The 12582-nt window shown below is 42.7% G+C and overlaps 1 protein-coding gene across 3 annotated transcripts in view; it reads left to right on the plus strand.

The window, feature by feature from the left end:
* MAP3K21 (mitogen-activated protein kinase kinase kinase 21) overlaps positions 1–12582 on the plus strand; it is a 61512-nt gene that overhangs the window by 30428 nt on the left and 18502 nt on the right. For all 3 annotated transcript variants that reach the window (XR_002072335.2, XM_019418993.2, XM_019418994.2), the window contains exons 5-6: positions 4685–4925; positions 12412–12534. Coding sequence is in view for 2 of the 3 variants with exons in the window: in XM_019418993.2 (XP_019274538.2) it covers positions 4685–4925; positions 12412–12534 (364 nt within the window). In the remaining variant the exon portion in view is untranslated. The remainder of the gene's footprint in view (positions 1–4684; positions 4926–12411; positions 12535–12582) is intronic.

Below are 12582 nucleotides of genomic sequence, written 5' to 3' on the forward strand. Positions count from 1 at the left end.
AGATGTGGTTTATATATACAATGGAATACTACTTGGCAATGAGAAAATTGAAAATTTGAAAGAATGAAATCTGGCCATTTGCAGCAGTGTGGATGGAGCTGGAGGGTATTATGCTAAGTGAAATAAGTCAGGCAGAGCAAGACAGATACTACATGTTTTCACTCATATGTGGATCTTGAGAAACTTAACAGAAGACCATGGGGGAGGGGAAGGGGAAAAATGACAGAGAGGGAGAGAGGCAAACCATAAGAGACTCTTAAATACTGAGAACAAACTAAGGGTTGATGGGGGGTGGGGGAGAGGGGAAAGTGGGTGATGGGCACTGAAGAGGGCACCTGTTGGGATAAGCACTGGGTTTTACAAGGAAACCAATTTGACAATAAATTATATTTAATATAAGCAAATGTGGTCTGGGAATCAACAACTTTCTGACGCTTCGAGCAGACGGTGGCTCAGTAGACTGCATTCAGCTTCCTTCCCTCGAGGGAGCCACACAGACGAAAGGGGATATCGAAATGGGATTCTAAAAACAACGATAGACCCCTTCCCCCTCCCTTTTTTTAATACAAGTTTTTAGCAGAGTGCCAAAATCCATAGCAGTCTAGCGAAGCGGTTACGACTGGAGCCAGACAGCTGGCTGGACCCGGGGCTCTTCCCTCCCTGCTCACCTCCTCCCCCTTAAAGGTCACAGTCACGCTGCCGGCTCCCTGGGGTGGTGTGGGGCTTAACCCGGTGGTGTGTGCACAGGGCTCAGAGCAGTGCCCATTACTTGGCAAGTGCCAAAGAAAGCGGTGGCTTTGATTGGAACCAGAGCAGCTTCTAACAGCCGCTGCCAATCCCTGGCCCAGTCGTTCGGGAAACTGGGCTCCTCTGAGCAGGAAAATGCTTGAAAGTGACCGGCCAGATTAGCTTTTAAATCTTGTGTTTCATCGAAGGATTACTTTCCGCGATATTATTAATAGTTTCTTGGAAACTTTAATACATTTTCGTTCACTTAACATGGTAGAGAAAAATACTCATTTTTTTTGTTTTGTTTTGTTTTCACACTTCCCCAAATTGTTTTCAGGAATTCTAAGATTAGATGTTTAATAGCAAAAATTAAAAAAAAAAAAAAGATTTTGGGGAATGGGAGTGAACTTAGAGGAAAAATAAAAGAAGTCACAGGATTTAAAATTTAGAGGTGATGTTATTAATAACGATGATTTTTATCTAATTTACTTATTTTAAATTATTGATAATTATTCATGACACTGCCAGATAGAAGGATATCCAGTGAATTAATTCTTACTTTACATTGTATAAAAGTCAAAAAGCATCCTTCAAGAATGCGTGTCTTCCCTTTCTCCATGTGGGGGTTTACAGTAGTTTCTTTATTATTCTTTGGAATCATTTTTGAGCTGTCCTCTCATGGCGTCCTTGCTTTCTCTTTCTATGTGATATCTGTGCAGTGCTCCTTGAAATACCACATTTATGGTATCTTACGAGCCTTTGACTCAAAATTGAAGAGAATCTATAATGCTTTTTGGGGGTTTTTTGTTCTTGGATTTTGCTCAAAGGTTTCTTCTACTTGTGTCTTTCTCGACAGAGTCAAGAGCAGGGTGTACGTGCACTATCTCCCTTTCTCGTTCACTGATTGCTTAAGGTAGGAGGCGTCAGACTTGGAATTAATGGTCAGTAACTTGGCTGTGCTCTGCGTTACTCAGTAAACTGTAGCCTCCACGGATATCGGTTCCTCCCTAAATTCCTGGCTGCTTATCTTTGTGTGTCTGTCTTTGTGCACTGGGTCCATGCACCTGTTTTTGAACCACTGTTGGAAGACATGCCGCCATTAATGATTAACATCTGCCAGGAATCTGGATTTGCCATTACTAGACTGGCCTGTGCCAAGCAATTAAACAAATATTACTGCTTAGAAATCTCAGCAACCAAAAGAATTTTTGTGTATGCTTCATAATTTCAAAGTATTCGAAGGGGTTCTAATACTCCAGCCTTTTTTTTTCTTTTACTTTTGAATGTTTTAAAATGCATTCAGAAAGAAGAGTACTTTGGCTGTTTTCTCTTTGATCTTATTTTTTTTCTCTTAAGTCTCGGGCAAGTGTTTGTTTTTAACTTATAAAGCCATGGCCAGGGGATCCACATTTTCGCCCGGGACCCGGAATTAAAAATCGTTTCTTCTTCGATTATTGTAGTAGTAACACACAAAAAGCCTAATTGAATTTGCTGGCCTTATCTGTACCTTATGCCATTTCATTCCATAATAGCTAATTGGATTGATATCAACACCACTGAAAAGTAATATCTTAACAAAAGGGCAGACAGTAATGAGTTAGACATTGAAAGTTGACTAGAAAGTATCTTTTGTCCCCAAATACACGATGGTGAGGTCTTCAGTTTGGACAAACTGGTTGGAAAAAGCCATCAGTTATATAACAGATTTCAGAATTTTTTCTAATATGTAGCATTTTCTTCGTTTTCTTTTCCTTTCATGTAGTATATAGTAATTTACGTCCAGCATAATGTAACGAAGAAATACTGATCTGCTTATAAATAAGAATCAGCTGGTACATATTAGCAGAAGTGACTTGAATATCAACCGGTGTTAAGTAAATCTTTTGCAATTTTGTGAGCTTTGTTTAGAAAAAGCAAATTTTAAGAATGTTTCAAAGGTGAATTTCAGCCCACTTTGCAAATTAACAATAAATTCAGAATTTGTTTGATCTGAATAAATAATTTTTTTTGTTTTTTTTAGAACTCCTCAGTCTCTTCTTGATATTATTATATTTATTTACGGAATGAGGGTCTTCTGTTTTTCCTCTGTGATAATTGTACTGACAGCCTCCATGTATTCATTGAGCCCCTCTATAAAAAGTCCAAGGGATTAGCAGACTTGAGTTGACATTTTAATCCCATGCCTCAGCTCTGGTTTCTTCCATGAGCCTCTATTTTAGAGTGTTTTTTTGTTTTGTTTTGTTTTTTTCTGTATCAGTATTCTTGACATGGGCTGTATCAAGTGTGGCTGCTTATATAAAGTGTGATATGTTTGCCCAGTCCTCGGAGCTCTCACAGCTCCTAGCTCAAAGCTGCATCTGAGATGGCATCTATAGTTTCTAACAAAGCTTCTGGTGTTGGGACAGTCTAAGATTAAATTTTCTGGAGCAGTGTAAATAAAAGTTTGCAAATGCCTTGATTTCAGTATGACTGCTTGATTTAGTAGCAGGGTAATCAAGAAGAGAAAGAAGTTCAGCACTAAAAGGAACATTTATGTCTCTGGTAAAGAAGAGAGCATTTTAGGGGCGCCTGGGTGGCTCAGTCGGTAGGCAGCCGACTTCGGCTCCGGCCGTGATCTCATCGCTCGTGAGTTCGAGCCCCGCGTCGGGCTCTGTGCTGACCGCTCAGAGCCTGGAGCCTGCTTCCGATTCTGTGTCTCCCTCTCTCTCTCTCTGCCCCTCCCCTGCTCATGCTCTGTCTCTCTCTCAAAAATAAGTAAACATTAAAAAAAAAAAAAAAGACACACATAACATTTTATAGAAATGAAATAAGAGTGGAAGTGTGTTTTAAAACTTGGTAGAGTTCTTGGTTTTACTATTGAGTACTTTTTTCCTAATAGGAACAATCTTTGAACAACACAGGTTTAAACTATGTGGGTCCACTTATATGTGGCTTTTTTCAATAAATACAGTACAGGACTGTAAATATATCTTCTCTCCATTATTATTAAACATTTTCTTTTCTATAGCTTCGTTTATTGTAAGAATACACTCTGTAATACATGTAACATACAAAATATGTGTTAATTGACTATGTGGTTGGTAAGACTTCTCAGCAACAGTAGGCTATTATTAGTGGTTATGTTTTGAAGGCTCAAAAGTTATATATGGATTTTCCATGGCAAGGTGGGGGTGGGGAGGGTCAATGCTCCCAACTCAGTGTTCTTCAAGGATTAACTGTATTCTTTAATTCATGGGCTTTCTATGAAGCTAAATAATTCTGAAACCAAAGCCAAGTTTTGGAAGTTAGACTTTAATTGTGACAGAGCGGCCTTCATGAGCTAATTCATGCGATCTGTGTCAGAAGTGATACTTCTCATTCATCCATGGGGTCCTGAAAAATTCATTTTCCAGGGGCTTACAATTTTAGGGATGCTCATTTTCATTTCTCTTGGGCCTTCCGCTGCCTTCTGACCCATTAGCTTTGTTGTTCCTGGAATCTCTCCACCAGGATTTTTTAACCCCTAAGCAAATCCTTAAATAACCCAACGAAGTTCTTCCCAGGTAGAGAAATCTGAACTGTGGTCTTTCATGAGTAGAATGATTCTCCTTTAATCAGTCAAGTCTTACCGTTTGGCTTTATTTGGGAAATGGGTCGATCACCTCTGTCCTCTGTTGCTCTATGTTACTGAACACTTTCCGTGTCAGGTGATCATGAGGGCCAGCGATGAGGAGGGAGAAGTGTTAAAATCGGGTTCGAAAAATTGGTGACACCTTTTGGGGACCCTGAGACTCAGGACGCAGAGGGCAGGCGGATTGCTTGTAGTCTGAGTCAGTGCTGGGCCTGGGAGGTCTTAGCTCCTGCAGTCCTGATTGCCAAGGCTGCTGCCCCGAGAGGACCAGGGCGGTGGGGGGCTGAGCTTTGGAAGAGCCACCCCCACTTGCTTCTTGCTTACACCGCGTGCTCTGTGCCCCAGGAGCTGCGGTCCCGCGAGGAGGAGCTGACCCGGGCCGCCCTCCAGCAGAAGTCCCAGGAGGCGCTGCTCAAGCGGCGGGAGCAGCAGCTGGCCGAGCGGGAGATCGACGTGCTGGAGCGGGAGCTCAACATTTTGATCTTCCAGTTAAACCAGGAGAAGCCCAACGTCAAGAAGAGGAAGGGAAAGTTCAGGCGGAGTCGGTTAAAGCTCAAAGACGGACATCGCATCAGCTTACCTTCAGGTATGCGCTCGTCTGCGTGTGTCGCAAGAGTTTTGAATGTCATCTGTGTGATGGGCTTCTTTGTTGTCTCCAGCCCGGGAAGAGACGGAAGGATGAGATTTTTTTTTTTTTTAACACTTACTTATTTTTGAGACGGAGAGAGACAGAGCATGAATGGGGGAGGGGCAGAGAGAGAGGGAGACACAGAATCTGAAGCAGGCTCCAGGCTCCGAGCTGTCAGCACAGAGCCCCACACGGGGCTCGAACTCCTGAACCGCGAGATCATGACCTGAGCTGAAGCCAGACGCTTAACCGACTGAGCCACCGGGTACCCCAACAACACTTTTCTTTTATATAGAGTATGTATACATTGTCTCATAAAATTACTTATCACAAACTACTGGAAGCCTCCCAACATAATGTGACTTTTTGGATTATTGCCAATGCCCTCAGTCAGAAAATCGCTGATATGTGGCCATGGTGAGTACACAGTATACGTTATTGATTATTTGGTTTGATATAGTGGGAGCAGGCTGTGTGTGGTCCTTCCTGCCTTTACCTTTGACCTCTCTGGAGGAAAAAAAGATCTTTTTTCAGGATCTCTTCGGATGTTTGCTTTTTAGCCAAAGTGTAACTTGGGGGACCACTGACTGTGCTGTCTTGTGGGTCCCACATAATTTAAAAGAAACTGTTTTATTTATGATGAGGCTTCTGCTTTCATGTGTAGATGATAGAAAAATTCAGAATTTCTCCAGGTCTTGGCTCTATCAACCTTCTATCTGTGTTGCGACTAGGTTATGCTAATTAATATTCACCGATTCCCTGGGAGACTTGGGAGGGGCATGGCTAATGAGAAACTGATGGAAAATAAACTTGGAAGAAAAAAATTAAATCGTCCCAGTGATTCTTTACTCTTCAGTGGTAAAGTGATGAAAGCAAACGTCTCAGGATTCCTGAGGTCACTTTCACTCCTGCTTTTCTTCTCAAATCGTGTTTCCGCAATATCTTGTCTTCACTTGTAGCAGACCAAATATGAATTCGATTATTTTTGCTAGATTTATATTGTTCCTGGATTACATTCTCTCTTTCTGAGAATTTGTTCTACATTTATTTGCCTTACAGCATTCAATAAAAGATTTCCCATTAAAACATACCCCCAAAATCTGCTATAGTCCTAATCCATTTTCAAAGAATGAAATTGTTTCTTTAATTTAGCATGGGGTTTACCTCTTCTGGCCACAAGGTGTTGCTACATTGTTGTCAGATTGTTACTGCTCTGGAAACTGATTCTCTTTAGATTCCCCCAACTTCCCCCCACCACCACACACACACATATACACAGGTACACACACACACACAATTTACTTGCATAGTGTCCCAAAGTAGGATACATATCCAAAGAGAAAAATAACTGTAACAATAGTGACTTATTTCCTCCAGGAATTTTGCTTAGTATAGAAGAGAAAGCAATTATTTGCACCTCCAATGAACTTATTGCCTTCTAGAAAATTCTTTGAGTTACCAAATGTTAGTACTGTTTAGCGGTACACTATTAAGGAAGAAACATCTGCTAGACAGCAGCTCGAATGGCGGTGGTAGTTTCTTTTCAGCGTACAAATCGCTTGAACCCCTTTTGCAGGAAATTTTCCCTATGTGTGACTAGCTTAAAAATTTTCTCAGAAGCATATTGGAGACTCCTACAAACTGACCTTTAATATTTGTGCCTCTCCCTCTTCCAAAAACTTGTTATTAAATGTGAAAAATTAGCTCATCGTAATTTTGTCCTTCAGAATCACAGAGGATAACTTTTAATCTTATGACTATTTATAGCTGTGATGACTTAACCACTAGAAAACTCCAACGTAATCCTTCCGCTGGCAGTCCTTTATGGGCAGTCCCCAAACAAGGGTGGATGCTTATAAAATGAGACGATATAATCTACAAAAGTGTAGACGATATCATCTACATAAAGTATAAATTGTACTTTGTGAATTCTTGGAACTTGTTGGAATCTCAGAATGATCACGGTAGATGTATTTCTATGGTGACCACTTTGTACCACGTGCTCTGCCTTATGTTTATCTCAGGCCAAAGTTGTATGTTTAGAACCTATAAAATAAGGCAAAGAAGGTTTGAAGCCTTCAAATTTGGTATCTTTCAAAAGTAGTGGGATCCTGATTTTAACCACTTCGGAAATGCCAAAAGCCAGCCACAGTCATCTTCCTTCACATGTGCACATGTGAGTGTGTGTGTGTGTGTGTGTGTGTGTGCGCGCAAATGCTACTATTTGCAGGGTCAAATGATTATTCCCACTGATACTGTCATGAAACATCAATATTGCCAATAAAAACACAAGTATAGTTTTATGCGAAAGTCTGGGGACCTCATGGAGAATCTGCCATGAGAAAATTATTCTCTCAAGTAGGATGAAAAACTGAACATCAGCCAGTTTTCCTAAATGTAGAACTGGGACAAAGTCAACCTTTCCTCAACTCACAGGGACAAGGGTATTTATAATAATATTTGGGGGGCCCTTGAGTAGCTGAGTCAGTTGAATGTCCGACTTTTGATTTTGGCTCAGGTTGTGATCTCACCATAGTGAGATCGAGCCCAGAGTGGGGCTCCATGCTGAATGTGGAGCCTGCTTGGGTTCTCTCCCACCCTCTGCCCCTCCCAATGCGTGCGGTCTCTCTCTCTCTCTTTCTCTCTCTCTCTCTCATTCTCTCTCCTCTCTCCACCCCTCTCTCTCAAACAAACAAACAAACAAAAAGAATATTTTCTTTATGTTTAAGACATAAAGAGTCCAGGGGCGCCTGGGTGGCTCAGTCGGTTAAGCATCCAACTTCGGCTCTGGTCATGATCTCCTGTTTCGTGGGTTCGAGCCCTGCGTCAGGCTCTGTGCTGACCGCTCAGAGCCTGGAGCCTGCTTTGGCTTCTGTGTCTCCCTCTCTCTCTGCCCCTCCCCGCTTGCTTTCTCTCTCTCTCTCTCTCTCTCTCTTTCAAAAATGAATAAACATTAAAAAAAATTTTTTTAAACTTAGAGTCCTTTTTTTGTGATAGAGAAATTATTTAGACTTTTCCAGGAGGTCACAAGCACTCTGAATCTTAGGTATTGTTAAAATCCAGTTTGGTACTTGTGCTACTCCTCCTTGGCCTTACATATGTTCTCTGCTGGTCACCCGGCCATCCCTTGTTCTACCTGGTTTATCGTTTCCATGCTGTGGTCTGGTTCCGGGTTCTAGTTCTGAGGGCTACAAGAACACAGCCGCCTTCTGCTCTACTCTGGGCTGGTGGCTCCTCCTTCCGCAGAACTCATGGGGAATTTGCTTCCAGTGTTATGACAAATCATGGGGCTAGCTGAACCTTTATAAAGCACTTCAATCTAAAATAAACTCTTTCATACCTACGGGTAAGACTGTTACTCTTAACCTTCCCCCCCCCCCCCCCCCCCCCCCCCACCAATCAGTCCAATCACCTGCTGAACTGTTCTCTCACATCCGATCTTTGTTCAGACTGCTCTCTGCCCGGTCAGATCTTGGTAGATGGAGGAAGCCTCCCATCTGCTACTTCGTTTCCACTTGTTTTGTCTTCCAAACCACCCTACATCCGGCTGTGTATTTTTCAGCAATTGACTGTAAGTGAGCACCAGTCGGATTCTGTCGTAAGACCTTACACCATTTTCGCCTTCAACAAATACTTGAGGATTTACCGTGATCAAGTAATAGGGATTGCGAAAAAATAAACATGATCTCTGCCCTTACATTACTTAAAAACGTAAACAGATAAAATATTGATTCAGCAGAGATTTACTGAGTATCTTTCATGGGCGAGGCATTTCGCCAGCCTGCGCTGGGGTCGTACTGTGATGGAGTCTATATGGCCCCTGCCAGCGTAGAGCTGACACTGTATTGGGAGGGGAGCGAACCTTAAGCTAATAATTAAATACTTATTTACTTGATAAAATTATTAACTGCTATGAGGGAAAAGTCATATGACAGTGAGTAGTGGAAAGGTGTCACCTGCTTTACGAAGATCAAGAGAGTTGTCCTAAAGAAGTAACATTTAAGTTGAGATTTGGGGGCACCTGGGTGGGTCAGTTGGTTAAATGTCCAGCTCTTAATTTCGCCTCAGGTCACAATCCCAGGGTTGTGAGATCGAGCCCCTCGTATGGAGCCTGCTTGAGGTTCTCTCTCTTCCTCTCTCTCTGGCCCTCTTCTGCTCCAGGTGTTCTCTCTCTCTCTCTCTCTCTAAAAAAAAATGAAAATAAAATAAAAGGATTCACAAAAATTTTTATTTTTTTTAATGTTTATTTTTGAGAAAGACAGAGCGTGTCTGACAGCTCTCCCTCTCCACTTTCGTGAGTGGGGGAGGCGCAGAGAGAGAGGGAGACACAGAATCTGAAGCAGGCTCTAGGCTCTGAGCTGTCAGCACAGAGCCCAACACAGGGCTCGAACTCACCAACCACGAGATCATGACCTGAGCTGAAGTCAGATACTTAACCGACTGAGCCACGCAGGTGCCCTGGCAAAAATTTTAAATTGAGACTTGAAATAAGACTTGACTGAATACAGAGGGAGAAGGAAGAGAGCACATGCAAACAAGGCTTGGTTCCTGCCAGGAACTGAGAAAGACCCGTGTGGTTTGTCCCGGGCTCAGCAAACTGCACACTGTGGGCCAAATCTACCCTACCACACCTGTTCTGTGCAGCCCACGAGCTAAGAGTGGCTCATGCACTTTTAAATACTTGAAAAGAATAAGAAGAACAATATTTCATGGTACGTGAACATTACATGAAATTTAAATTACCATTTCCATAAGAAAGTTGTATTGGAACACATTTATGTCTATTGTATGATTGATTTCTTGCTAAATTAGCAGATGTGAGTAATTGTGACAGAGGCCATGCATTTCCTATGTGACACTTTACAGAAAAAGTTTGCCGACCCCTGGTTCAAACCATAGCAAGTGACGGGAGAACAGGGCAGGATGAGGCTAGAGGCACGAAGAACCCCGAGTGTGTTAGCATTTTGATCTCTGTAACTTAAGAACTTAAGTAACTTAAGGGCGTCTGGGCGGCTCAGCCCCTTAAGCACTGACTCCATCTCAGGTCATTATCTCATGGCTGGTGAGTTTGAGCCTGGCATCAGGCTCTGTGCTGACAGTGCAGGGCCTGCTTTGGATTCTGTGACTCCCCCTCTCTCTCTGCCCTTCTTCCTGCTCATGCTCGCTCTCTCTCTCTCTCTCCCTCTCTCTCTCAAAAAAAAAAAAAAAGCAAAGCCTTTGAAGGGTTTTCAGCAAAGGAATGGCATGGTCTGGCATACGTTTTTAAAATGCATCTGACTGCTGTGAGCTAGATGAGAGGGGCCCAGGGGAGAGGTGCAGGAAGATCAAGAGAAAATGTGGCAGGTTCGGCGTGGAATGATGGATGCCGTAGAGACGGAGAGAACAAAACGAATCACTAACCTGTATCTACTGAACAGGTATTATGCCAGGAGCCCCGAGCTAAATATTTTCTGAACTTCTTTGTACTTAATTTCTCATAGCTGTCCTACAAAGTAGGAATCATTATTTATTATCCAGTTTTGTATATGGAGACATCGAGACCCCAGGAGGTTAAGTCACCTCCCGAAAATCCACGTGGCTGGGAAGTGGTAAGCTGGGATTCTGATGTGGAGTTGGCTGCTTCCAGAAGCAAGAATATAAATTTCTCAACGATAGCTCTGACATGAATCTGTAACCCCAAATTTACAAGCTATTTTGTGTTTAATTGGATATGGAGGGTGGGGGAGGAGACGGTATTAAAAATTTGCAGGCGTCTAACATGAATGATTGGATGGATGTCTGGGCTACCAAATTCCAGCTTCCCCTCATTCCAAACACTGGGTGGTTCTTTAAAGTTCTTTAAAGCAGAAAGTATAGGGGCGCCTGGATGGCTCAGTTGGTTAAGCATCCGACTTGGGCTCGGGTCATGATCTCACGGCTCGTGAGTTCGAGCCCCGCGTGCAGCTCTGTGCTGACAGCTCAGAGCCTGGAGCCTGCTTCGGATTCTGTATCTCCCTCTCTCTCTGTCCCTCCCCTGCACTCTCTCTCTCTCTCTCTCTCAAAAATACACATTAAAAAAATTTTTTTTTAAATAAAGCGTATAGTTTTCAGAAAGGAAAATTATAGCTCTCTTTCAAATGTGAAATGGACACGTGTCCAAGATTTTTATTCAACTCGTTAATAACCAGAGAACCAGTTACAATTGGTTTCATTGAGAATTTGAGGAGCTAAGTATGTACGGACAATTTAATAAGGGGACGTTAGGGTTAGATTGCTAGGTTAAATACAAATCTGGTTAGTGCCCAGGATGGCAGTAACCAGAACCTTGGGGATTGTCTTTCACACCAGACAGAAATTGTTGGTATTGCCACCAGATAGAATCTACAAGTTAACCTCTGCCCTGACAGAGTTGTAAAAATTAGCCCTGTCAAGAGAAAGTCAAAGGTTAAGCTCAGCCGTGCACTCTGAAAGAACACCCAATAATTTCCTTTACCTGGGTCTAAGGTTTTGATAACTTTCTTACAGTTGACAGAGTTTTCCCAGACTCCCTCCACTTCCCTCTGGTCACATTACCCCTTCTGTATATTCCCATATTGTCAACATACTCTTCCGTGGCAGCTGCCCATATTAAGGTTGGGTCAGATTAACTGTGATTTGTAGGGTATGTTGACCACAAAATGCTTTTAACTGATACAGAGTTGGGGAGTTTTCCTTGACCCTCTTAGGGTCCCTGTCTGGGTCTGAAAATCAGACTGTCAAGGACAGATTAACAGGGGGAAAAAAAGCAAAGCAATTATTTAACGTACATTTTATACAAGGAAATGAAGACCCCTAAGGAAATGAAGACCCCATAAAAACAGAGCAGAGTATTTTTATGCTAGATTTGATGAAGAGTGGACAGTCGTGAAGAAATGTGATAGGTTAAGGGGGAGTATTGGGGGGAGTGTTTTGTCCTGAAACCAGCCCCCCCCCCCGCTGCCTTAGCATTAACTGCATTTTCTGTTTTAATCACCACAGCAATCTGTGCAATGTTGGTTGTTTCTGTCTAACAGTTGAGGAGACCAGTTCAGAGAGGTCTGAGGTCCAGACTGGTCTGAGGTCCAGAGTTTGCTAGTGACAGAACCAAGGCTCATTTAAGTCCAAGGAGTCTCCTCTTCTAATTTTGTTTATAACCATATCAGGCTACACAAAGGTAACTCTTCCCAGAAGATGGTTCGATTCTGCAAGTACTCAGTGTCTCATTCTGCATGTGTCTGACCCTACCTAACGTATCATAGGCTCTGAGTCATTTATTGACTTGAACCCTGAATGGAAGAGAAGAAGGAAACCAAGCAACAGAGCCAGATACCTGCCTTCTTACCCTTGGGCAGTTTTTGCTTTTGTTGCTTTGTGCTGATGAAAGTGGCCATGAATGGAACTTAAAAACTACGAAACCTTAATTCTTCCTTGTTTCCATGTCCAACAGATTTCCAGCATAAAATCACCGTGCAGGCCTCTCCCAACTTGGACAAACGGAGGAGCTTGAACAGCAATGGTTCCAGTCCGCCTAGTAGCCCCACGGTGATTCCTCGGCTTCGGGCGATACAGCGTAAGCTTTCTCCCCCAGCCCAGGGGCTCCTGGGGGGATTTCCGTCGT

The sequence above is a fragment of the Panthera pardus genome, unplaced genomic scaffold (assembly GCF_024362965.1).
Source record: "Panthera pardus isolate Hobbes unplaced genomic scaffold, ASM2436296v1 HiC_scaffold_22, whole genome shotgun sequence".
Classification (NCBI taxonomy): Eukaryota; Metazoa; Chordata; class Mammalia; order Carnivora; family Felidae; genus Panthera; species Panthera pardus.